General features: G+C 41.1%; 1 protein-coding gene across 6 annotated transcripts; it reads right to left on the bottom strand.

The window, feature by feature from the left end:
- Positions 1-609: 609 nt before the first annotated feature.
- RC3H2 (ring finger and CCCH-type domains 2) lies at positions 610-26477 on the bottom strand. Of its 6 annotated transcripts, none has more exons than XM_079324294.1 (21): positions 26331-26477; positions 19112-19408; positions 17642-17759; positions 16955-17188; positions 15944-16119; positions 15648-15848; positions 15147-15279; positions 14789-14907; positions 14309-14421; positions 13427-13735; positions 12422-12636; positions 11058-11485; positions 10473-10643; positions 9386-9541; positions 8910-9123; positions 8663-8747; positions 8054-8135; positions 7771-7905; positions 7141-7248; positions 6578-6726; positions 610-5970 (listed from the first exon to the last, which is right to left on the bottom strand). In XM_079324294.1, the coding sequence occupies exons 2-21, from the start codon at positions 19340-19342 to the stop codon at positions 5772-5774; spliced, it is 3576 nt and encodes a 1191-aa protein (XP_079180420.1). In that variant the 5' UTR covers positions 19343-19408; positions 26331-26477; the 3' UTR covers positions 610-5771. The 6 variants fall into 6 exon arrangements, with proteins under 6 accessions (XP_079180420.1, XP_079180424.1, XP_079180422.1 ...); XM_079324298.1 differs by having other exon boundaries at positions 610-4301; XM_079324296.1 differs by having other exon boundaries at positions 610-4301; positions 6597-6726.
- Between the last annotated feature and the right edge of the window lie 20 nt (positions 26478-26497).

The raw sequence follows: 26497 nt of genomic DNA, 5'->3' as shown, positions 1-26497 counted from the left end.
GGTGATTCCGATGGGCTCCGAGCAAAGCGGCTCAGCCCTCACCGCCCGGCCCGGCCCGGCCGAGCCCCCGCCCGGCGCCTTCCCCGGCCCAGCCCCGCCGCCTCACCGCTCCCGCCTTCTCCGGCCCCGCCGCTTCCTCACCGCTCCCAACCCGGCCCCACCACCGCCGCCTCACCGCTCCCGCCTTCCCCAGCTCGGCCCCGCCGCCGCCGCCGCCTCCCCGCTCCCCCGGCCCCGCCGCCGCCGCCTCACCGCTCCCGCCGCCTCCCCGCTCCCCCGGCCCCGCCGCCGCCGCCTCACCGCTCCCGCCTTCCCCAGCTCGGCCCCGCCGCCGCCGCCTCACCGCTCCCGCCGCCTTCCGGGGCCGGCGCGGGGCACGGCGGGAAGGAGGCGGCCGGGGGAGGAGATGGGCCCGGCCCCGCTGCCCCCGCCCTGAACGGGAACGGCACCGGCACTGGCACCCGACACCGACACCGGCACCGGCACCGGCACCAGCACCGGCACCGACACGGACACCGGCACCCGACACCGGCACCCGCCCCAGCCCCGCTCCGTCCCCTCCGCGCCCCCCCGGAACCTCCCCAGCCCCCGCTGACGACAAACAGCCCGTTAAGGTGGACAAATAATTTTTATTCGTGCATGCAAATACATGTCAATACTGCAAACTTCTTCCATCGAGTCTCTCAAACACCGAACCGGGATGCTCTATCCGTGCCCAGCCAAAGCTACAACCTCTGCACGTCAGTGCTACAGCGACACACGGGCCCCGCCGGAGCCCCCCTACTCTAACACGAAGGGAAACATTACCATTGGGAATCAAAACCGAAATAAACGGAATAGAATTTACTCCCCCATATATCCCCATTTCATTTTACAGATTTTTTTTTTTTCTTTAAATTATAGTTTTAAATAGAAGCTGAGAATGCGCCATAAAAATGAGCATTAAATCCATCGTAGCGATGGTGCCTGCTTTATACATGATGGGTGTACACCATCTTTTATTTCATTTACATTTCAATCGAACAATAGATTTGCAAAGAAAATGTCTAATACAGACGTAAAAATATTCACACTAGAGCTTCACAATCGGTTGTACAATTGACAAACAGGCCTCTTTTCCCAAACTTTCCAGCTAAGCAAATTTATAAAATGTAATCAATGCAACAAGAAAAAAAAAATTTTCTTTAAAACTTCCAGGGAAAAGAATACGCAGTAAACAGTATCAATGCGACAGCAGATGCTGCAAGCTAACCACAATACTTCGGAGTGGCTGTACAGTGGGTATGTGCAGTACAAATCAAAGCCACGTGTGTTGTATCACAACTACTGTATAATGTACTTGTTTGCCCAGCTAAGAAAACGCATGCATTCCCATGCCTTGGGTAACGGAGATCTACTCTGGAGAAATCCATGGGCTATGTGCAAATGACCTTGGCTTTTGGCAGTAAGAAACGCAGCCAGGCTCTGCTTTATTTCAGCTTTTACAGCAAAATCTTGAGTGATTAAAAGCTTCCACAAGCATCCTTGAATAATGGGGTGTAGAATTATGTTTGGGCATTGGGCACTTGGATTATTCAGATTTGTTTCATCTCACCAGTGACAGTTTTAGGGGTTGTTTCCCCTCCTTGTCCTGCTCCCTTGCCAGCAAAGAGATGCAGGGAGATGACTACTGCCAAAGTCAGCTGTTCATTTATACTGGGAAATTGGGTCATTTAAAAAAAGCACATTTATTGTGTTCTGCTTGCAGAAGAGGTCCCTCAATGAGAGGGAACTTCCTAACAAAGGGATTAAACTACAACATAAAAATTGATTTTTACATCCTATATAGATCACCTGATCACTTCTCATTTTGTTACACTCTCAAATTCAACACCTTCCTTTAATACCAGTCTAATAATTAATGAAAAGTCTGTTCACAAATATGATCAAGGAGCTGCTGGCATACAGTGTTTATGTACAGCAACAGGTACAACTTGACAACTTGTGCTTTGAAAAAGCAAACAAAACCAATGTTTGAAACTATTCTGAGTTTAGATTGAGTTATTTTAAGCGTTCTTTCCTCAGCTGTTTCTGACCACTGTGCATTATTTTGTACCTCATCCAGCCTAGTACACTATTATACAAGAACAGCATTCAGCTCTTGAGTACAGGAAAAATTAAAATTTCAATTGAGTTATCAAAGCACTAAAACCTTCAAAATTAAGACTTCTACAAAGAGCTTAATTAAGAGCTTATTTAACATAATCAGCTGTGTACAACTGTTTTCATTTTCCTAAATCAAATGTCAAACTTTAGTGTCCCTGTACTAGACTACCAAGAACCAACGCCAGTTTGCTTTGCAAAGAGTCTAACCTTGCCTTTGAAGGGTCTAGTATACATTCTACAATGCAAAATCTGCATAAACACTAAGATTCATTTCTTGTCACCTGTTTACAGGAACAAAATATCAGTAGCAGGGCAATCACTCTGCTCTAAGTATATGTTAAGAATGTACAGATAGTTACTTTCTCACACAAGCATTCTCCCAGCACAAGCATTAGTCTCTATTAAGACCTCTGTGGGAAATGAGGCAAACCAAGGAATGAATCCAGGTAGTGAGGCAACACAATTAACTTAGATACTAATAATTCCTGTCTCTCTTGCATGTGAAATCCCTGCTGTACCCCTAATGGGGAAAAAAAAAAATAAAAATTAACCAAACCAACCCAAAATGCTTGTCCAAGCAAAGCAAAAGAGCCAATCTCTTTCCCCGATCTGCTGCGGGCCTTCTTTTCTGACAGCACAGTAAATTAGGCCAAAACCTAAATGGGCATCACTGCTATTGACACACAAAGGTAAGTCACTCTCTCAGTGTCAGAAAATGAGCCCTTCCATAGCCCAAAGGCACCTGATTTACAACTAACAAATGAATACATACTTGTTTGTAAAGGGTCAAGGGCTGAAACTTCAACAAAGAAGGAAGCCAGAGCCAGGTGTTCCCACCTGCAGCTTCTTCTCCCTGTCAGGGCACTGGAGGGCATTAGTTTCATGGCAAAAACCACAGTCAGTGTTAAAGATAAAGCCAGCGTGCTGTTAAACCCCCAAATAATTCTTTTGCCTGTCAATATAGGTTAAAAATTCAACTAGAAAACTCTAGCCTCAGTTGAGAACCAACTTTCCATAAGAAGTGTATGGTCACCCTAGAGAACTGCTCTATCACGGGACCTCCTGCTGCAGACAAGAGTCTAGAGATACATTTGTTGTTAAATATGCCAAGACCTTGGCAGGAATATGTCAGGCTTATGTCATTTCACTGGACAAACAGGCAAATGTGTGTAAGCAGCTTATCCCAACCCCCTCCAGCAGAGCACAACCAAGTTTTTAAAATTGCCATTTTAAAATTAAAAGGTTAAGGTAAATACACAATCAATTTATGTAGTATATATTCACCCTCAGATCATGCTGAAGATGTTCTGTGGAGTTCTGGTGCACAGAGGGCTCTTTCCCTGAGGGCAAATAAGGACTTCTCGAACCTTTATATTTTCTCTATTTTTGTAACAAAATAGCAATTTAAAATTTAAAAATCTTTTAAAAAAATTACATCACCTTCAACATGGAAGATCTCACTGTTTAAATATCCATGAAAGAGACATACTTGTTTGCATATCTGTTTTGGAATTACATTGTACAGCAAATAATAGTATCTCAGAAGCATTTCAAAAGTAATATAAATTCATATTTACAGAATGGTCTTGGTATAAAATATACAACAATCATATTTATGTCTAACATTCTAAGTTAAAGTTAACATCAATAGGAAATAAGTTAAGGTGACAAAGGTGGTCTGGTTCTTGTATCCATTCACTTCATGTAGCAAGTGAAAGAAGCATCAGTCTAACCCTAGAGTGAGGTGGCACTGGCTGGAGAAGGTACAGCAACAGCCAAAGGAAACTAAGAAAAGACTACTTGACTGTTTTTCTACATACATTCCTTGACATTGGAGTATTAAATAGATGTGTAAGATCTTCCATACTGACACCAGAATATCAAAACTAACCCTTGGATTTGCAGGTATATTTACAACATAATTATTTCATGGACAGGTTCATTAGGAGAGATATCAAACACCAATATTTACTTAGTCTAATCAGTAACCCTCAGGGAAATGCCAACCCCCACCCCCCAGAAGCGTGCACAAAACAGTTATCAAAATCTTACCCGACCACATAGCTGTGATTTTGTAAAATAACAACTCAGACGACCAGTAACATGATCCTCTTTAAGCATTTTGCTAGCAGGAAAAGCCCTTACATGCAGTACACCTGGTGAAAGATCAGCTTGGCTTAAAATATTCCAGTACAATTTTCAGAGTAAACAACTTCACAGAAGTTAATAAAAACATAAAAAAAAAATGTAAAACTTGTCACAAAGAAAAGTAAGAGGACAAACAAGAAGATAGTAATCATCAGGAAGGAGAGTCCTGCTTTCTTAAAAGAAAAAAAAAAGTGGATTTTTAAGCTTCTCAAAATATGCCCAGGGCTCTAGTTCATGTGTATTTATGAAAACCAATTTTCAGTTGACATGTCTAACATGATTCTTAGTCACCTCTTAACAGGGCATAAATTCATACAGTTTTCAGCACTCTGAAGGTCAGATAATGCTATCTCATTGTATTTTCAAGGTCTTTGAAAATAAGTTGCCACTGAATAAACAAAAATTAAACCTGAATACAAGATTATGATTAACAACATTTAACAAAGGTAATTACAACCACCTTAAATTCCCAATATTTAGTTTAAATTAAAACAAAACAGTACAAAAAACAGCAATACCATCTTGTTAGTCAGTGCAAACACTAGATACAGGGTTTTCAAAGGAAAGCCAAGAGCACCTGATACTTTTTGCCAAGTCATCTGGATCCTATAATCTCCAAGTTGAGAACTATTAATGAAAAAACGAAACAGAAGAAGAAAAAAACCCCAAAATTGCTGTTATATTAGTGCATAACCTCTCAAAATCGTTGAAAATTGTTTCATGTATAGCTTGGGGAAATCAATACCTAGTACATTAGCTGGAGGACTTAGGCACTTGATTTACTTCTGATAACTTTACTTGGACAAGTAGCCTGTGTATGTGTATCTACAGTACTAAAGCATCAACTGGGGGGAATGGAAACCAAAAGCTGCAGCAAAGCACTGCCCCACAGACCTGCAAATAACAGCAGTGCAAAGCTAATGGTGTGTTAACCCTGTAAAAGCCTCAAGTCCAAATCTCCACCTCTCAGTCTTCCAACAGGAAACAAGACTCCATGCAAAGTTCCACAACTAAAGAAAAAGCAGCTGCAACAAGACAAAAGTTCTTCTCTCGTGAAACAAAATAGAGACAAATAAGTTAGTCTTCCTTTCACTAGATGTATCATCGTAGGATCCTGCTAGTTTAAATAACTGAGTTGTTAGTTTTCTACAGAAGCCATTTTCAACAAGAATGGCTCAGATACCGCACCGGATTGCTACAAACTCATAAAAAGCTGCTTTAAGCTTAAGTAAAACAATGTCCAAATTCCATTCATTTGTGGAAAGTGAACGCCTTACCCTACTAAAGTAAGTTTTTTTTTTTTCTTCAGAATGCTAATGCGAGAGGGGCTTGAAGTATCAAAGAGTCCACAGGAAATGCATGACCCCAATATTATTTTTTTTAAAAAAAATATACATTATATAATATATATTATATATATAAAAAGCTAGTGTAAATGCTTCCATGGTGTGGTCACAAGCTGGAAAGATGAATGCCTTTCAGCTGTTAACCATCCTGCCATTTGCAACAGGCTTTAAAAAGTCATTTTTATCCTCAGACATAATGTGAGCAGTTTTCAAAATGAGGCTGCCAACACTGACTGATGTGCTGATGGGCAGGCAGCTTGCATTGCTAACAGATGTTGTGATCGGCTGACTGAAGCAAGAAGTTACGGGCAGGATTGTTTTCTGCTCCTCCCTGAGGAGAAAAATAAGTTACACAAATATTAAACAAGGACATGCACAAGTATCCGGAACTGAATTGTGTGCATTAAATAAATACTGACAAACTCATTTTTAGCAACAGGCTAAACATCTTCCTCTGGAATGGTACGCTCGAGATGTTAAAGTAGTCTGCCTCATTTTCAAAGGCTGCTTTACTCATTAAAGACTACAGAACATAGAAACCTAAAATAGTGTATTTCAAAATCTACCTCTCCACGGAGATTTGTGCAAACAGTCCGCCATTTCACCTTTTGAAGTTTTTCTTAATTTCTGTTAACTATAAAAATATTCTGCATTTTTTGCTTACTGACTGTGAAAGGTATTTTGAACAGCTGTGACATTTCAGTGTGTACGATTACAACGACGCATACGAACAATGGTACCAGCCTGGGACTTTCAGCTTTGTGGCCTATTTCTATTTCTTAACAGGTTCTTCTCACTCCACCATGTACAAACAATGCAGATGTCTAATCCAAGTCTGAGCAGGTACGTAGTTCATCCTTACACAATCATGCTTCCACTATTCTGATGCTTCTGTTTGTCTAACACTGGCAGACACTGCTGTTTTGTCTAACACTCACAGAATCACACGATCTTCACCTAAACTTTGTCTCTTCTGTTCCAGAGATTCTTTCTGGTGCTGCTTTAGCAGATGCCCATTCTCTACGGTTGTTCCATTGAGCAGCTGATCCTCTTGGGAGCTAATCCCTAGCTGTATGTCCAGAATCTCCTACAAAAGAAAAAAAAGGAGAAATGTCCATCAGCTCTGTCCCTATCAGCTTTACATTTTCCTATTAAGTTCCACTACATTGTGCTAATAGAAATGGGAGCCTGGTCATAAAACTCTTTAATTTAAGTCATACTATTGGAATGTCTACTACATTTGGCTAAAGATAAAGCCAATTATTCAAAGATGGCTGTGAATGACATGAATGGTATAAATTGTGAGCTTTTTTAAACTTAACTAGTATTAACACTACCAGGTATCTGAATGGGAAGTACAAGACCTCAAGTGCTAAATAAGAGAAATGCTGGATGCATTGCTAGGACTAAAACCAAAAGGCTTTGCTATCTACATACTAATCAATAAAGACTAATGAAAAGACCCAGTGACCTCTTTAGCCACACAGATTTTTGTACTCACTTCTATCTGTTCACCTTGCCCATCAGGCTCGTCTGTATCGAGGGCTGACAGCTCCAATTCAATGTCTCGGTCTGGCTTCGTGTCTGCACAGTCTTCAGGATAATCAGTCTAAAAAGGAATTAATATCTTCTCTAAATATCAAGGTGGTTTTTCATTAGCTTCACACAACACTGGAGTATTAAAGTGAAAACAGAAGATGCATTTCTAGCACACAACACTTCTACAACACAAGAGAGCCAGTCAGAGAAAAATGAACTTCAGGCATAGACAACATAGGACAACAACAAGGTTAAATTGAAGCACAATAAAGTACTGAAACAGAGAGATAAAATAAATATTAATGAGTCCATTGACAAAATGTTTAGATTTACAACATGTACAAATAGACAAAAACTAATGATTGCATGAAAATTATTGTCACATTCCTCCCACTTTGTAAATGCATGTTTGGAGCTCCTGCCTAAAACTGAGTGCAACAACAGCAACTTAAATTGCACAGAATATGCTGTAAATATTTGGGAGTGTTAAAACTAAGTTTCGACTCTCAGTTAAAATTAATGTGCTTCTACATTATATATATATATAAATGCCCTCTAGGATTTGTTTCATCCCAATTACCCCTTTCTTTACCTCACCATTCCTCAAATCAATTTCCTTGCTTAAAAGGTTTAAGGTAAGACGACTGCCTTCATCTAGAGAATTCCACTTCTGCTGCATGGCAAGTGCATTTGCCTCTCTCTGAAGTAGTAAGGAGTTGCTTTTAGCCTATGGAAAGAAACAGCTCAATTATCAAACATGACATCTAAGCCACATGCAGTAAAGACAGCTACACTAAGAAAAATTATTTAAAAGCAGTTAATTCAACCATTTCTTTTAAATTAAAAAACCCTCCTGGTATAATAACTGGTCTTACCTGCTGTAATTCAATACTCAGTAGATCTCCAGTGCTGGAATGCTTTCTGTGAGCAGACAAATCTGTAACTATGAATCTGTCCCTTTAAAAGAAAGAAGGCAAAACTAGGAATTAAAAGCAAATTCTCTAAATCAAAAATTCCATAACTTCATTAGTCTATCAATGTTAGATTTTTGGACAGAAACTAGATGTGATTTAGACAATGTCTAAATTTTTCATCTTCACTGTGGCTCATAATACTTCAAGACACTGTATGAAGCAAAAATCCTTATTTTACACCTGGGTAAGATGTGGCAAAAACCCCTGAAACTACTCAAGATTTTGACATGACAACTTGGCAGTACCTGACTCCAGTTCTTTGATAGGTCCCTCAAGGGACACACTGCTAGTAATTGTGCACTATTAACTGCATTAAGTATTAAAGACTACACAAGTTTTAACCTAGTTTTTTTCCCAAGGCTTTATGCTGGATAGGTAAAAAGTCTTGTACTTTAAAATTAAGAATGTCTATTAATAGACATTCCAGATTCCCCACATGCACACTGAGGACTTTGAAGAACTGCAAGCTACAGAAAAAGCTGTGAAGAGAGCTCAGGAAAGAGTCTGTACCGTTCTGCATAACGTGCTGAGGAGGCAGAATCTGAGCCATAGGCACTCCATCTTGAGTCTACAGCATTGACATAAGGGACATAATCTGCAAAAGAATTGAGACAGCATTCACTATCTCTGCTCTTCAGTGGGATATAGATGTTCTTTGGCTCTTTGCATTTCATAGCTGCAGTAAGCACAAAGAGGGTGAAATGCTCATGGTGTGTATAAATGATGAATTCCTGTCACATAAATCCTGAACTTGTACCTGATACACTGATGGGCTTAGTAGCACTTCCTTGGGAAGCAGTGGCCTGGATTGGATCTGTTGTGTGATAACCTGTGCGGGATGACCTGGAGATTGCACCCCACTTGGAGATGATGGGTCCATCGCTGAACGGGATTATAGGATCTTCCTCCTTTGCCCTTCTCTGTGTTTCAAATAAATGCACTCTCCTTTTAACATCCCCACTGTCCAAATCCTACACAGTCAGGAGACAGGAGATACATGGACTCATTTGAGGTTATGCACATTCTCATTATTATTCCCTATTTACATAACTGGAAAAGGATATTCCAAACAACTTCAAATGAGCAGAACTACTTTTAAATACTAATAATGGAAGCTATCACCTTTTTTTTTTTTTTTTTTTTTTTTGTTAAAAGGCTGGTTTAACCAAACAGAAGACACTTGAGCATGTAAGGATCATCACACTAATGAGAGAACATGCAGAAAACCCCTACCATTAACACGGCATTGGAATTGGCAATCACATCCTTGGGCTCTGAGTCGATTGCATTTATACAAGAGCCAATAGTGCCACAAGACCACGGTGAATAGTGAGAGAGATGGTCTTCCTCAAATTTAGCTCCACTCAAATCACTGACACTCTCTGAGAACTATAGAAAAGGGAATAAATAAGCAGTGAATAATAAAAACAGGGAATTCAGTTTTAAAATGAGAAGATAATTAAAGAGCAGTAAATGTATCTCAAAAGTCAATCAAGGAGTTCCAGCCATATTTAAGACTTGACTTGGGGACAACAAAAGCTGTTTTGTCAAAAGTGCCCCTGGCAGGTGTCAGAGGGCAAACTTTGCCATACAAATAATTGCCTGGCCTGCAAAGATGAGAGACTGGAATCTGTGTTAGTGTCAGGTTTCGTTAGGCAAATATCTACAGTAACTTAACTGAGAGGAAGCCATGCATTTTCCTTCAATGTATTAGCCAGTGGTAAATAAAAATACAACTTACAACCCTCTCACCTGAGTGAAAATTACTAAATCCTGATCCACCTTGAATGCATGCACTTCAGGTACACTTACAAGATCTGATCTGAATAATCATTCTTGACATCTCAAATATCACCAACAAAACTGTCAAAGAAGTCCACAATGTCCTACCAATGCCTTTTGCCACTTTTAAGAGAATGCATTCTTCGGAACTTGGTAAGCACCTGAAGTTTGATTCAGGCTACTCCTCAAGTCAAAGCCATTTGGAGTTTCAAATGCAGGTACTTTTTAATTTAACACAACTGCTGTACCCTACACAAAAATCTGGGGGTTCACAAAGTGAGCTCAATAAAATTATATTTCATTTAGTGAGGCTGAATTGAATGACTTCACTTCTTGACCTTTTTTCCTGTTTTCCATGTTTAGCATCACCTTAATACCAAACTGAATTGCATCATCATTAGGTATCACTTTCCCTTTGCTAGAAGATTAACTTAATTTTATGAACAATAAATAGCAGGTAGAAAATCTTTACTAGAAATATCAAATGGAATCTTAGAGAAACAGAAAGGTAAAATAAAGAAGTTCTTTGGCTTCCCACCTCTGTGCTGAAATCTACACTGAAGAGAGGAGAAGGTGGTGTTGGAGATGGTGTTGCCATAGGAAGGGTTGACGATACCAGAGGAGTTTTCTGTGTGTGGTACTGTGCCCATTGCTCTGGCTTCCGTCTCAGCTGCTCATCATAACCAGTCTTCAAATGACCACAAGGCTCCTACAAGAATAAATACAGGACAGGATATCCCATCACCCTCTAATTAGAAGGCAAATACTTACATGAGACACATTTGGATCCCCAAATTTCCTTGGGTCTGTAACCCTCCACTGATACCACTTGAAAAATTTCACAACAATTTGTAGGTCCATGTATGGCAACTCCAATCTTAGCTATGCAATTAATTCAAGCAACATATATGGGCATTAAAGAGGCAAAGGGGCTCTGGATGTGGATTACAGTGGTCTGTTTTGCAAGCCCATTTTAAGGTTAAAAACAAACCAAGAACTTTGTCCGAGTCACGAGTCTCGATCACTGTAATAAACAGGTCTATGATAATTATCGACCAACTTTCCAGTAACGACCTTCAGAAGCAGCTCTGCATAGAGCCTTCCCTTCCTGGCACTCACTTACCCTTGGTAAAGGCACAGTCCTCTGCTCGTTTGGAGGTTGACAAGCCACAGAGTAATAGCCATCCAGCGAGTTGTACCTGTCGCGCAGCGATGTCTGATAGACAGACGAGTGCATGACGTCCATGGGAGGTAAGGAGTTGCTCCTGATGATGTCGTCGCGCGGGTACATCTGCGGGCGCCAGATGCGCCGGCTGTCATAGACGGGCGCGTACATGCCCGAGGGCACGGGGGGCACGGGCCCGTAGGGCTGCGGGGGAGGAGGCTGGTAGGGGGAGCTCAGGCGATCCCGAGGGGGAAACGTGCTGTAGTGATCGGCATATGGCACGGAAGCGGCTGGGAGGGAGGACTCTGCAACGTTATTGGACCTCACAAAGCGAGGAACACAGGGAGCCACGCCAGCTGCTACTGTTGGAGGTGCTGGATAATACCCTGGCAAATTGGAAAAAGGCATAGTTAATGCAACCACAAATGACCCCAAATTTTACACCTTCTAAAACTCAAAATGGCATTGATAAGTGCCTTTAGAAAATGAGGGGTCATAATTTACAAACCTCTTACTGACCCTACCACGTTTCTGTTAAATATCATTTCATGTACAACCACAATGGCAGATGCAGTGTGGCCCTTCAGCAACTGGACCCAGTTTGGAAAATATTGCTCCTATGTATTGTGGTGTAACTATGTAACAGAAAACACAGGATCTTCAGCAAGTCTTGATATAGGAAGTTAAAATAGTGCTCTCTAAAATACAAACCTATATTGCTAAAAAATAAGAAGTCTATAAATAACCATTTCACACGTGACTTACTGCTCTTTCTTTTGAGAGGATTACCTGAGCATCTCTCCCTTTTGAGAGCTTGTGAATGACTCGGTGCTGTAAAGCACAATCATTTGGCTGAATATAAACATGCACAGTACAACCTAAAAAGACAACTGGAACCTTTTGAAAACATTTGAGCAAGCACAAAGATGTGTAAGCCTCCCAGCAGAAGCATGCTATGCCTCTGAATCCTGCCCATGAATACCCTCATGGACAGGCCACAGCAAGAGCAAGCCTAAGTAAAAACAATGAAATGCTAACAAAGGCAAAAGTAGATAAAAAACCTTGAGGTTCAAGTTCTTCTGGAGGCTGAAGTACAAGCTGTATAACATGCAGCACACAAAGGCAAGAAGCATTGGGAGCAAACTGCAAGTCTCTCACCATACCCAGCAATTAACAAGACTAGTATTCCATTAAGTGGAGATACAGTTGATATTTAATTTAAAAAAATAAAATAGACACAGACAAAATAGACAAGTTATTTCTCATCTAGTTATTTTTCCAGAGAAAAGTTCAGTTTTTTCATCAGTGCTTATCTCACTCACCTGTCTGTGGGTACTGTGGAACTTCATATGACAGCTGAGTCCTGGGGTCTTGGAAATATTGAACATTATCAGAATGTGGAGGGTAGACAGGTACTCTGGGAACAAACGGGCTGGATTTTGGAGGCACAGAATTAACTTCTGTTCCAATATTAGGAGGACCAGCTGAGGTAGCTGCTGCCTGGCTTACAGGAGTCTTGGGTGGAGAGCCAATTTTACTGAAAAGGATTACCAAGAAATCATTAAGCAGATCTTCCCTTATTTCAGTCAGGTCTCTCTTCATGTACACTCCCACAGAACATGGAAATTTGGGCCTTGTCATTTTCTCTGCAATTTTGTTTTTCATATCCCAAACTGATGCTACAATTTAGACTTTCTTCTAGGAGAACTCAAAAGTGGAAAAATGTAAGTGTATTCTGGTAAAGACAAAGGCTTTGAAAAGCTGTTTAGAGACTCAGTGCTTCCTTCAGAATTATCTAAGAAGTTTTAAGTGAAAACCCCAACATTAGAAGGTTTTGAGGAAGTGCACACTCTGTGCATCCTTCTTGGTTTTAGCAAATGTCAAATTTTGAGTACAATTTATTGCATGTAATAGCATACTTGTATGTAATCACCCAATAGTGTGTAATATGTATATAATTTATTTGTATGCCATAACTTTTTATTTTTCTGCAATAACCCAAGAGCAACTAAAACACCAGGCTGAGAAGAACTGAGTAAGAGATAAAGGGAGAGATTGACCACATTGTCTACAACACACATGAGTACTGAACAGCTAAAACAACAGGTGCTGGCTCTGACACCCTGAACCCACAGGCTTTGTGTGACTGTACCTGCTCTGCAGTGCAAGACCTCACACAGCTCTGCAGCCATTGAGCACCAGCAATTACTGCAAGCCAGGACCCCAGTTCAGTATCTGCTGGCCACCCACAAACTGCATTTATTATTTCAGATAATCTAAAAGCAGAATGTTCTGTTAAATTGTCCTGATGTAGAAAAGTCACCTACTTTTCAGGAAGTGATTCTGTAGGGGACCCAGAAGCATTCTGGCCATTTGCTCCAGTCTTCCCTCCCTTCTTGGTGTTCTCCAGAGCTCTCAGGGAGGTGTCTGCACAGCGGGGGATCAGCTGGGGAACCCCAGTTTCTAGATTAGCTATTCCATTAGTACTTGGCACCATCTTGCCTGTTGCCTCAGGGCTTCCTATGACAGAGATGACATTTCCCGTTGTGGTTGAGACAGAGCTGTTCACGCCAACTTTATTTAGAAGGGGGAATGTTCTCACTGTTGAGCTGATTTTTTTGTTCCTCAAGCGATATCTACAAACAAACAGGTGCAAACACACAAAAGACAAGATGGTATAAAAAGTGCTTATTGTAAAGTTTAATGGACTTGCAAAACTAGTAAATGATAAGGAATTGAGAGGAACATGACACCAGAAAATTACAAATTTATTTTCAACAATTGGAATCCAAAATCATCTCTTCCCCTATAAGACCTACTCTTCAGCTCTTTGAAAAGGCATTTGGGTGAAAACAGCCTCATACTGTTCAATAACTCAGTTCACTCCTCAATAAGACATAATTAGCATTCTCTCTTGTAGGTAATATAATCAATCCTTGAAAGACACTGAGCTTAGACTCAGTTGGAGGAAAGGAAATTTTACCTCATATGGGATAAAATAAAAAAAACACCATAAAAACTGGAATTAGTCTGCAGACATTGCTTTGTTGTACCTTCAATTTCATATAAAGAACTATCATGTCAAGAGTCACAAATCCCACCAAATAAATGAAGGTATGGAAAAAAATGTTTTCAAAAATCTCTGTAGATTGCTTGGATTTAAATTAAAAGGAGGAAAAAAGGAAAAGGAAAAAGTCTCCCACACTCACTTTTCAAGCTCTTCCTGAGAATGAGCAAATGTACAGTTTGTTCCTCTTGGACACCCCCCTTGCTGTCGAAGGTCTCGGCACATACTTGTTTTGTATTTGCTATTTGGTTGTGGCTTCAAAAAGAACAACAAATAAAAACACAAGACATTCCTCTTACCAGCTATCTCTAAGTCACATAAAACTAGGCTTAAAGTACAGAAAATACATCCATGGTATGTTTTTACATTTTGCATTTTTAATCAGAAAAACAAGGACACTCCTTGTTGAGGGGCTAAGTTGTCCCTGTAGGGATTTCACTGCAGCCAGCTCTGCTGTATTCCATATTCACAGTATTAGGTTCTCAAAATCTGAATGCATTTAGTAACAGTATCATCAATTATCCCAAAAAAAGAGCCATAAATATTTCAAATCAACAATAATTTTTCAAAGTTGCACCTCCCAGTAAATGCACATTAAGACATAATGATCAAGTCTGGTTACCTGTGGAGTTTCATGGCCTTTTCTACTGTAATTCTGAATGAAATCCACCAGCCCATGCACCACAGTCTTTACAGCGACCATTGCATTTTCCAGCTGCTCCCATGTTGGAGATGCTGCATCTAAAATTATGAAAAGCAGTGTTGTCACTCTGTCAATAATTGCAGTATCACAAATAAGAGGCATGTCTTGTATTACTTTACAACACTGAGTACTTGGACAGAACTCAGAGAACCCTGAAGATTTTATTATATTGATTAATGGGAACTTCGAAACCAGGAATGGAGGTTATAATCTTAATAATTTATTTTCCTAGATATGAAGAATACCAAGAACAGTTTAAAAAGCTTCATTTGCATACCTGGATTTGGATCTATGTTTGCCAGGAGCTCTAAATGAGGCCTCAGCCTGTTTAAGTTTGCAGGATCCCCCGTGCGCTGCAAGACAATTGTCAATTCTTGTACACTCTTAGCAAAAGATTCTGGGGATTGAAGCTGAAAATAAAGGGACCATTAGTGTGCTGCATCTTACAACTGTCACTTACTAATCTTAAAAATATATTCATGGCATTGGTATCTAAATGTAATATATAGTGTCTTCAGATGGCATATAGAGAGGATCAGTGGAGAGAAATTTGATTTCTCAACTCAGAATCTGCCCTATGAAGCTTCATCATAAGACACCACAACTTTAATTAAAGTACTTCACATAATGAATATGCTACATCAGGGAAAAAAATTTTAATCCAGTTTTAATTAATATTTGATAGAACTACGAACAAAAAAGTTAATTAATGGAGTTCTTTGATTTTTATTGTAATATTTAATCCTACAAAGATACTAAAATCATCCCTTTGACAAACCTTGTCAATAATGGATTGCATGTGTGATTTATGTGCCAGGTCTCCATAAAGAAGGGAAGACCATTGTTCTGGTGATATTCTAAGTCCTGCTTCCATGGCAATGTGAACAATTTGGGCATCGTGCTCCCTCCGCAAAGCCTCGTAACTCCGGAACTCTTCTTTAAGTTGCATCAGAGAAGAATCTTCATCCCTTTTAGTGACCTAATAAATAGGAATAGTTAAACATTCCTTCTTTAACCTAAAATCTCCAGGTCCATCATAAAAAACAAGCACAAACCACAATAGTGGTGATTTACCTTAAAGCATGATGCTCTATACAGTAGCTGCACAACATGACCAATGCTTGTTTTAGAGGCCTGAGGAAATCTTGGTTCCAGCCTTTGCACAACAAAAAGTACCAGAACTTTTCTTGAGAGTGCAGAGCCATCTTCCAGTGCCAGTAATACAAGTTTCAGTGCCTCCTCTTGCATAGCTTTAACACACAAAAATGGAAGTTACATATATTCCCGAAAATAGCAAGGCTACTGTATTTGAACAGGTAAGCAGGAGCACCTGAATTATCTTGAATGTAATTCCTTACTGCTTTTTATTTTACTATAAAAAACTTTACAAGCAAGTTGCTAGTTTAGAAGAAACATTGAGAATAACTCTAAGCACAACACCTTTGAGCTAAGACTAATTTCCAGTAACAGACATATCAGTAGTGCAGTTTTTATACTTTTCTTCACTGTGCTGCCTTGTAGCCATTGTCCTTTTGGACACATCATCAATGCTACACCATGAAACTATAAAATAAATATGGGAACAGTACTGGAATGCTATCAACAGTTACTGGAATCAGGAGAAGACAACTTATATTTTAAAGAGAATTTCCTTGTTTCTATGGTAGCTTTAGCTGCATTCTTAACTATGAATTTGTTTTCTATCAGAGATATAAATCATTGTAAGTTTCAAAAGTATGCTGCAGCTGAGGTTAGGCTGATTGTATTGACAACTATTCAATTCCAATCACAGGCTGCAGTACTGCTACACTCCATTACAAACAGTGCACAGTGTGTGCTTATTGACTCTTCTTTGCCAGGATTTCTGGAATACTCCTCTCAATTTCAAAGAATATTTAATGGAGCAGCAGGGGAAACAATTGAAAACTTTAAGCCAGAAGATTTTACTACTCCTGGGGCTTCCCACCCCCCTTCTCCTTTCATCATGGCAGAAGATCTTCAACTGAACAGAAGGAATTTCAAAGCATTTTTATAAAGAAAAAGTACAGCTAAATATATTCTGTTGCAGATGTACAGGTCCCTTACCTGGTCCTAGAAACTGGCACCCTCGTGCCCTGACAGCAGCCCAAAGATTGGCAGAAAGCTGCTGAGGATTTTGGTGCTGCAGGATGAGTTCTGTGACAGTTCTCTCTCCCAGTGACCGAGCTGCCCTCATGGCTCTGACCCGACCCTCCTCCTCCACCAGCTGACAATTCACCAGTGTCACAAGCTTCCTCTGCATGGGACGGCTCAGTGCACTCTGATTCAAGCTTGCAACACCTTCAGAGAAAGGCAGAAAAGGCAAAGCAGTGCTTCTCATCAAATCCATCCAAGTGAGACAAAAAAAATGTCTGAAAGTGTATGTCTTTCTCTAGGACTTGGATACCAGTCACAGGTACCTTCCCTTCTAGTAGGCAACTCTGTGTAATGCTTTATCAAAAAGAACTTTAATTAAATCTTAAAATGACATCAAAGCCATCCTTTGGGGAAAGTTCAGCTTTAGTACAAAGTTAGCCCCAAGGCAGTATTATTAAATAGAGTATTTTGTAAACTTGAAATAAATAAAAAAAACCACAAACAAGTGTCACAAGTGTGAATAAGCTTTTAAAGACACAAGGCAATTCTATTAGAAAAATGAGAGTATTATCTCACTGACATTTATAACCAGGGCTGAAAACACAACGCTGTTAAAAGCAAGCTACATCAAAATTCCACTGTTCAGCTGAGACTCACCTTTTCCTCCACTTAATGGCTTTAAGTAGAGTGCCAAATCCTCAACACATTTCTTTGCTACTTCATAATGTTTGTTCTCTCCTACATTACTCAACTTTACTGTCTGATGATCAGGTACCTAAAAAATGCAAGGGGGAGAAAGGGGGAGAAGAATTACATACACCTGGCTGACCTCTGTGATGGTACCCACAGCACCATGAATTACATAACACTGCAGATGTGCACTGCTCTGAGAGCAGGGAAACACAGGACCCACCCAGGGCATGGACATGGCATAAGGAACAACAAAAAGGGCCCAAGAGGAAGATCAGGGTGATGAAAGACGGTTTTTGTTATTACTCAACGCTTGAAAAACAGAAGTAGGGTAGAAAACAATAACCAAGGTCTAAAAGATGAAGAACATAAGATATGAGAAGGTGATCAGTACACACCAGATCAGCATGATTTACCACAGACACACAAAAGAAGCTATAGGACAAAATGAACTAGCAATAATACAATACAGCAAAGTTAAAAATTTATTTAAGCATCATTTGGGCATGCTGAAATCTTCCAAGAGAAGCAGCAGGAAACTTAACTTGGTGGAAAAAACTCAGAGTAACAAGGTCAGATAAGGAAAATAGAGGGAGTGTTAGTCACAATAAATTAATTGTTTGAAATACATTGCAAGAAGTTAGGAGACCATGAAAATAAATGTTGTAAGATCAAGACAGTGATGTGACACACAAAAAAAATGAAAGGAACGCGTGAACTTGAGAAACAAAACTACTCTGACACAGTATCATTACCAATAGCTGTGTCAAGGCACGTGATAGGACATGAAAAAGAAAAGTAAATAACATTTTCTTACTGCCTCACCAAGGTGTTAGAGAGAGAGTAACATGAAAAAGCACATGAATCAGCATAAGGGGAACAGACTTATTTAGTCTCCATAAAGTGCAGTACTGATTATATAATCACTGTTTTGCCACTGCTACGAGACAGTGCAGGGAACATTCCTGGCCTGATTAGCCAGTGTCTGCAAATGCAACTGAAAAGCCATCATCAGGCATATTTAAAAAAAATTATACACACACACACACTTCTGGAACTTGGTTAAACTTGGTTACACTTCCAAACATGTGACATTTAGGAACAAGATTTCTCACAAGGCTAAGATGAACGAGTGTAATCTGCAGGCTCACTCATTCTACTGACAATTGGGACAGATAATTGTATGTTTCCCAATGGGGATTTTTCTCCAACCACAGTTCAAGAGCCTTTTAAAATCAGAATCCAGCTTCCAATTAGAACACGTTTCCAGTCTACAAGATGGCCCTGAAACAGTGCAGCTGCTTTTAGAGTATGTACGGACTCCTAGGGAGCCCAAAGTTAAACCTTACCATTTAGTTGGGCTAAAAAGAGGAAAAAAAGAGCAGCACATATTGCAACAACACGAAGTGGCAACACAAAGAGCTGCTCCAACCATACCTGGGCTCCAACCAGCTGGAGGAGAGCAAAGTTCACAGGAAGCACGTCGATGTCCGTGTTGATGGCAGTCTGGTCAAAGGGACATGCCTTGCGATGGAGCTTGTTCAGGCAGGTCTTGCACACGGTGTGAGAGCAGCCTAAGCTGATGGGCTTGTGCACATTCTCATCAAACTCATTGTAGCAGATTGGGCAGGACAGAAATTCTGTCCACTGAGCTGCCTGCACAGGCATTGTGGAAGCTGGACACTTGTTTAGCAGGCTAGCAGACCATTATTTCACTGTACTATGTTTTGGCAGCTGTAAGTGAATAAAGAGTTATTTAAAACATGCTTTCTGGCAATTTAGAATAATTTTTAATTAAAAAAACAGACCACAATTTCAATATTACAAAGAACAAAACCAAATCCTTATGGTGAAGCGCTCAAAAACCCCAACTCTGTGTCAGTTTAACAACTGTACCAAAAAAGGCTCGGGAACAAAATTAATTCAGACTACCATAAGTTTTAACTTATTCACAATAAATGGCATTAATTTTATTTTTTGGAAGAGTGGTTTAAAATGTTATTTTCATTTGAAATGAAGTAGAGTAATGCCTTCCTTCTGCAGATCTTATTCAGGCTTAATCAGACACCAAACTAAACTGAGCTTTGTTTCTTTAAAAACATATTTTCTATAAAATACAAATCAAACAAATATCAAAAGAATGAGAGAGTAGTTTTTAGTTTTATGATTCTCGTGTTACTTCTGTCTTTTCTTGCAAGAACTGGAGCAGAGATTGCTGTGTGTAATTTAGCTTTTCATGTCCCTACCTTACATATACTATGTCCATGAACTCACAGCAAGAAAATCTTTGATCTATGTAAAATCCAGATATCTGGGGCAAAATCTATGATAAGGCAAGCAGCAATTTCAAATGTCTTCCTTGTATCTTGAAACATCTCACTCTGTGCAGCAGTATCAAATAAATTGTTTACATAAATGCATTTCAAAGAAAATACAGCTTTACAGAGATTGTTGTTGCATCTTGTATGTCACAGTCCTGAAAAAGGTACCAGGCCTAAGAAGTTCATGGAATTGTTCTCATCCAGTTTCCGTGATGACCATTTCCATCCCGAGCTCCACCCCGAGGGAGCAGCCCCACCCTGGGCTCTGATGTGCCACCGTGCTGCCTCTCCAGGCAATGCACAGACCAGTTGGGTCACTTCAAGGCTATGAAAGAGCTTGGTACAAATGCAAATACACAAATGTTTTAATTACATGTAGAGCATTCTATTTTTTCTCTGATGACAGAAAAAAAAAAGTAATTGTTCTGAGGAAGCTGAGACCTCCCCTCTGTGTACAAATTCAGAAACTCCTTACTGCAGTTCCATTGTTGGCTGTGCTATGGTTTAATTAATGCATAAGTACCAGACCATTGAAAGAATTACTAGAAGACCAAATAGACTCTTATCTGTGGATGTAATTTCTGTTAATTATGACCATCTGTTTAGAAATCCTATTTAGTATTATGAACATTCAGTGCCCTTTAAGTAACAGGATACTTGTACAAGATGTCCTTATCTCAGTGAGCTTTTCAATATTATGCAGCAATTTTTGCCTCAAACTAATTCCCTTAGTAAAACACACCAAACTGGAAGTTGAACCTCTCAAAACCAAACTGCTGAGGTTACACTTCCAACATAAGCCAGAAAATTTCCAGGTAATGTACAAATCAGATTTTCCTGCAGCTTCTATGAAAGCACATTTCAAAGCTCTAGCAGATATGAAAAACCCAGTCATCTTTAACATGCTATTGCTACATATGCCTTTTAACCAAGGAAATTTAAAAGCAAAACAAATAAGAATAAAGCCAAACACTGAGCCAACAGGCCCAGAAAGATTTTTGATTCCTCTGTTAAGAATCCCACCACTTCCTTTAGCACATCTGCTTCCCTTCCAAAGCAGCAGAACTGCAAAGCCTGTCCATAAAAACCTTCCTTAAAGCTTTTTGCAGCACTCCCAGAAACATTAAGACACCAACATTACTGCTGACCAAGGGCTGACAGTGGTGCTTTCACATGTCTGACTGCAAAACACAGGTAAGAGCACAGAGCAGACCACTCTGGGAAATGTGTGACTGTCATGACTCACATGGAGAAGTTTCAGAAGAGCTGGGACACAGAGAGCTCAACTGCTGGTATGTCACTAATGAGCTCCTAATAAACAGTCCTGTGTCCACACTGCTCATTAATTATCTCAGACAGAGGGATCTCTGCTCTGAGACAATACCCACGTTTGGTTTCCATAGGTGCTTCAGAGACTTGCAAGAAACCACCTCTCTGTTTCTGAGCTTTTCAAATACAGTTGTTTTCCTGACCAGCATAGAAATGAACACAACAGATTCTTCAAGTGTGCACCACCGGTTTTTAAAGATCTATCTCTGGGTGTTTAATCATCCCAAATGACAGATTCTCCTAAGCATGTGTTGACCTTCAGATCTCTGGACAGGAAAAAAAAAAACTAATTAAGCCAGCAAACAGCTGGGAAAAGCTCTTGACTCCCAAAACTTCAAGCAGCCATCCAGGAAGAAATCTCCATACTTTATTGAGCCTGCCAGTTCTCCTGCCACTCCTGAACCCCAGTGTGTAGGAAAACAATCTCACATCTCCTAATTACCATGTCAACTCCTACAAAAAGCATAAGCCAAATGTTTGATAGATTCTTGCTCCTTATCAGAAACAATGTATTTCAGGGATGTCCTCTTGAAGAACAAATTGCACCAGCACTCTAAACCGAGCAAACACAAGGAGGATAGCAAAAAAACCAAAAAGAAGGTAAACTAGAAATCCTTTGGATTCTGTTTTTAATAGGCAGTACACTTCAGTACTCTCCATTAGAAAGCCACCCTTGGTCTGTCTGTTCATTCTGGGAGATGTGTTATCTATCTCTACATTACACAGGGATCCTCTTCCCTGTCAAAGTAGAAGCAACCTGTAAAAAAAAAATCCCAGAAAATGGCTGATACAGAAACTGGCCAAACATACAAGGAAGTAGTCTGAAAAGTCATGGAAGTTGCTACATAAAAGATCATTACAATTAGTTTTGTAGTATTACTACCAGAAGCAATACTTCAGATGACAAACTGAGAAACGTACAAGCCCAAGTTCAGAAATTATGTAATAATAAAAACCAGTACAGCTGAGTAATTTTGTGTTTTTAAAACAGCAGTATTTTCCTATAGCAGTAATGGCTGCAGTGGATCAGAGCAACAATGATACCAATCTGATTTTCTCATTTTAGACCAGAATATCTGATGAAATTGGAAGGTGGAGTGGAAGGGGAGATAGGTAAAACCTCAAACAGCTTTACCACTTATAAATGATGAAGTTGTAAGATTTAAACATCCTTAATAATTTCACATTAACTTTTAGCTACTCAATCCCAAGACATTCTCTACAACTAATCTAAACCATTATGCTCACTCAATAACCTCTGGACATGATAAATAAAATTCAATTCTGATTTCCTGAAGAAACCAAGCTTAGGTGATCATGTTGCTCTGTTAGTCTGTTCCTCTCCCACACTGCTCAGTCAGGGCATTTGCCAAAATGCAGACAGGCAAGTTGCACCCCTTATCAAAGAAAGGGTTGAAGGCTGAACTCAGTTTCCCCACAGTGTCAGCTCTGCTCAGCTCAGGCTGACTCCACCAGGCCCCTTGTGAGCCCTGGGCAAAGACAAATAAGCAGAGCTTGGGTGAGAATGAGACATGGAATAATTCTGTCAGTGCTGAACAAAGGGATGTCTTCTCTACATAAGAAGGAGATGATTGGAAAACTTGTGAAATTATATGGCATTTTCACACTGTTCAGTTACAACCCTACTGTGGATTTAAGCCTATATCTTAGAACCCAATGGATTTTTATCACTAAAGAGTCCTTGATACTGGCTTGCTCCTAATGCTGACTGCAGAGATCACAGTATTTCCTTTTCTTTTTTAAAGTCATCTCCATTAAAATTTTCCATTTATGCAGTTTAATGGTTGGTTTGCACTACAAGGAGGCAGCATTTTCAAGATTTCCTTCCAAAGTTATGCAGTTCCTGAAAGCACACTGATTGGGTCAAAAACTTACATATCACATAATATAATTATCAGTATTAACCTATTCTCTGGAAGGGCTAGAATCTTTTAATAATTTCTCTTCAACAGCCATCATCCACAGATTTAAAAAACTGGCTTCATTAAAGACTTAGTGAAGGGCCATCCCTGTGACAGCTTTGCATCATTCAGCTATGACAGCTTGAAATTAAAATAAATCCTCTTTACTGAGCAGACTTGCTTATTTCTACACTCCATAATATCTGTTACATGCCAATCTCTTTACATCACGTGAAAATTTTATAGGTAAAGTCTTTAATGACCATTAAATATAGTGTTTCAACACAATTCTTTCACTGAACATTAATGCTCTTGCAAGTTATCTGTAGCCCAATTCAACTTCCAGAAAAAAAGTCCACCAGTTCCAGAAAAGCCACCAACAAATCCTGGAGACATATGAGAATCAGAGAGAACCTCACACGTTCCTGGAGCTCTGGCAGACTCAGTGCCACAGCCACTTCCCTGGGGAGCCTGTTCCAGAGCCTGGCCACCCTCTGCAGCAAGAGCATTTTACCAATGTCCAACTTGAACTTCCCTGATAGTTTCATTTCCTTGTGTCCTAAATATAGATCTCAACATTTACATGTACCCAGACTGCATTTTGCCAAAATGCCCACGGGATTCTCTCATTAACTGGTTAAAAAAACAAAGTTTGAATCGCCTCTGCCTCCTTAAAACATGTGGCTGAAGAGGAATTCCTATCACCAGGGGTACAATATCAATTAATGCTCATGGTTGCTCAGTGACTGCCAAAGTTCACTCAGTTCAGGGTTATCTCCCCTCAAACCAACACCAGAGTCAGCTTATCCTCAGCAGTTCACACCTGCTCAACCCAAATCAGATTTTAAAAGTTTCCTAAATACTTATATAATGCCACTGTGGGTTTTTCCTTGAGTTTCATAGGTGTCCCTGAAAGGAGAGCCTGTCCTTGCCAGCAGCCTGACACCAACTCAGCTGCTCTAACAGTATTGACTTTTCAGGACTAACTGAAGGGCAAATAAACGGAATTTTTTTTTTTTTTTGGCCACCCAAATCAGTTGAACTCTCTCCGAATGCAGAGAATCCATTTCTAAGCAGATCTACTTTGACACAGTTATTCCAAGAAGAGATACAGTGTAGAACTTCCAACTTTTCAGTAATATTTTCAGTGAATAAGGATTCCCATGTATGGTTTAGCTCTCCAAGCTATTTTTTTTACACGACCTCAACATTTAAGCTATATTTTTTCACATGAAAAATTCTGTATTTTAATATTTTTAAAAATAATTTAAATGAAACATCAATTCTATTCTGAGATGTAGGCCAGAAAACATAGGGCTCCATGGGAACTGGAAAGTGTTCTTAAAGGTTGTACAGAATGACTTAAAATGCCTGTGGACATGTAATTTTTTTCCTTTCCTTAGGGTTGACCTGTCAGCAAGGAGAGACCCTGTACATTCATCCAATTAAGGGTATATAAAATATCACCAAGTGAAATGCAACATACTCCTAACAAATGTTATCAGCTATTGCCACCTGGATATTGTAAAAATTTTATTTACATAAGAGCAACAAAGCCTTAAAAAAATGAGATCAACACTCAAGACCAGGAGTTTACTCTGGGATACCTAGAGTGCTGACACTAAAATTTGTTAGAATTTAGTATTTTTGAGAGAAATGGCCACGTCCTCAAACAAGACAGAAATACAAATTAATAAAAACACATTTCCTTGGGAAAAGCTTTGCTTACAATGCAGAAACAAGAAAAAATTCAGGCATGAATGTCTTGGGAAAGAGATCCACTACAAAAATTAAGACTTCAGTGTTTCATGGAATAATACTTATATCAACAACAGAAGCTTCCATTTCTAATATTTCCACAGATGTTTAGGACAGACCAAAGGTTGAAGAATAGTATTTTGATTCAGAAGATTTAGAGCTGGTTGCTTCTCATTTAAAATTTGATTTCTTCTGCCAATTGCAAATTACACCCTTGTAATGTTTTTAATTTTAGTTTCATTATTATGATGTAGCTACAATGGCCATGGGAGAACACCCACAAGAGAAGCTACAGGAACTAAAATTAAAACAAACAAAATTCTAAGTTTGCAAGGAAATGAAACAGGCCTTGATCAGAAATTCTCTTGGTTGCCTGTCTAAACTTTCTCATTTTCTCTTGCTCCACATCCATGCCATTCCCCTCTGAACCCTGGATGAACTGAACACTCATCACTCTCCCACCACTCTGCTGCCCTTCCTGTGCTTTGTGCTGACTCCTGCACTCAGCTGGAAATCCTCCGTGCACCTCGAGCATCAGCAGAACCGGGACACGCTTTTCCTGCTCAGTTGTTTTGTGTTTTTTTGTTTGAGACACTTAAAACGCGACACGGTGGGTGCATTCCTCGGGCCTGTCTCCCACCGCGACTCTCCTCCACCATTCCCCAACGCACAGCTCCATGAGCGTTCCAGACCGGGAGCACGCACGGCTCCGCTGCGATTCTCCCGGTACCGGGGCAGCTGAGCGCGGGCTGCCCGCTGCTGCGGCTCCCCGAGGGGCTGCCCGGGAGGGCACCGGGAGCTCCTGCCTCCGCTCGCCGGTGCCGGGAGCGCCGGGCGGCCCCGCCAGTGCCCCGTGCTTCGCCCCGTTCGCAGGCCGCTGTCAGCCGCACCCGAGCCCGGCCCCGCTCCCGCACCAGGCCCGGTTCCCGCTGCTGGGCCCGGCCCGGTTCCCGCTGCTGGGCCCGGCCCGGCTCCGGCTCCTGGGCCCGGGCCTGGCTTCCCGCACCCGCTGCCCGGCCCTGCTCCCGCCGTCATTTCGGAGCCGCCACCAAATGGCTGCCCGGGTCCCCGGGCCGGCCCCGCGGCCTGGCGGGCCCCGCCGGGCGCCGACACCCCTGCGGTCCCCGTCGGGCTGCACCGGACGGGCTCAGCCCGACGCCGCTCCCGCCTGACTCCCGCGGCGGCGGGAGGCAGAGGAAGGACCGGGGTGGGTGATGGTGGGGGGGGGGGGCGGGCGGGGCCCCGGCGGGTCAGCGCGTCCCCCGCGGCGGCCGCCCCCGCCCAGCGCAGCCCGGTCCGGTCAGACCCGTGCGGTGCGGTCCGTACCTGCTGGGCGGGGGCGGCGGCCGGAGCGCGGTCGGGCGGTGCCGGCCTCACGCGCCATGGGGCGGGCGCGCGGCCCGGCGGAGGCAGCGGCGGGAGCCCCGGCGGCGCCGCCTCATCGCGCTGACAGCGGCAGCGCCGCCACGCCCCGCGACGCCGCTCTCGCGAGA

This window comes from Erithacus rubecula, assembly GCF_903797595.1.
Source record: "Erithacus rubecula genome assembly, chromosome: 21".
Lineage (NCBI taxonomy): Eukaryota > Metazoa > Chordata > Aves > Passeriformes > Muscicapidae > Erithacus > Erithacus rubecula.
The sequence above is the reverse complement of the archived record's forward strand: the minus strand, read 5'-3'. Positions and strand labels throughout refer to the sequence as shown.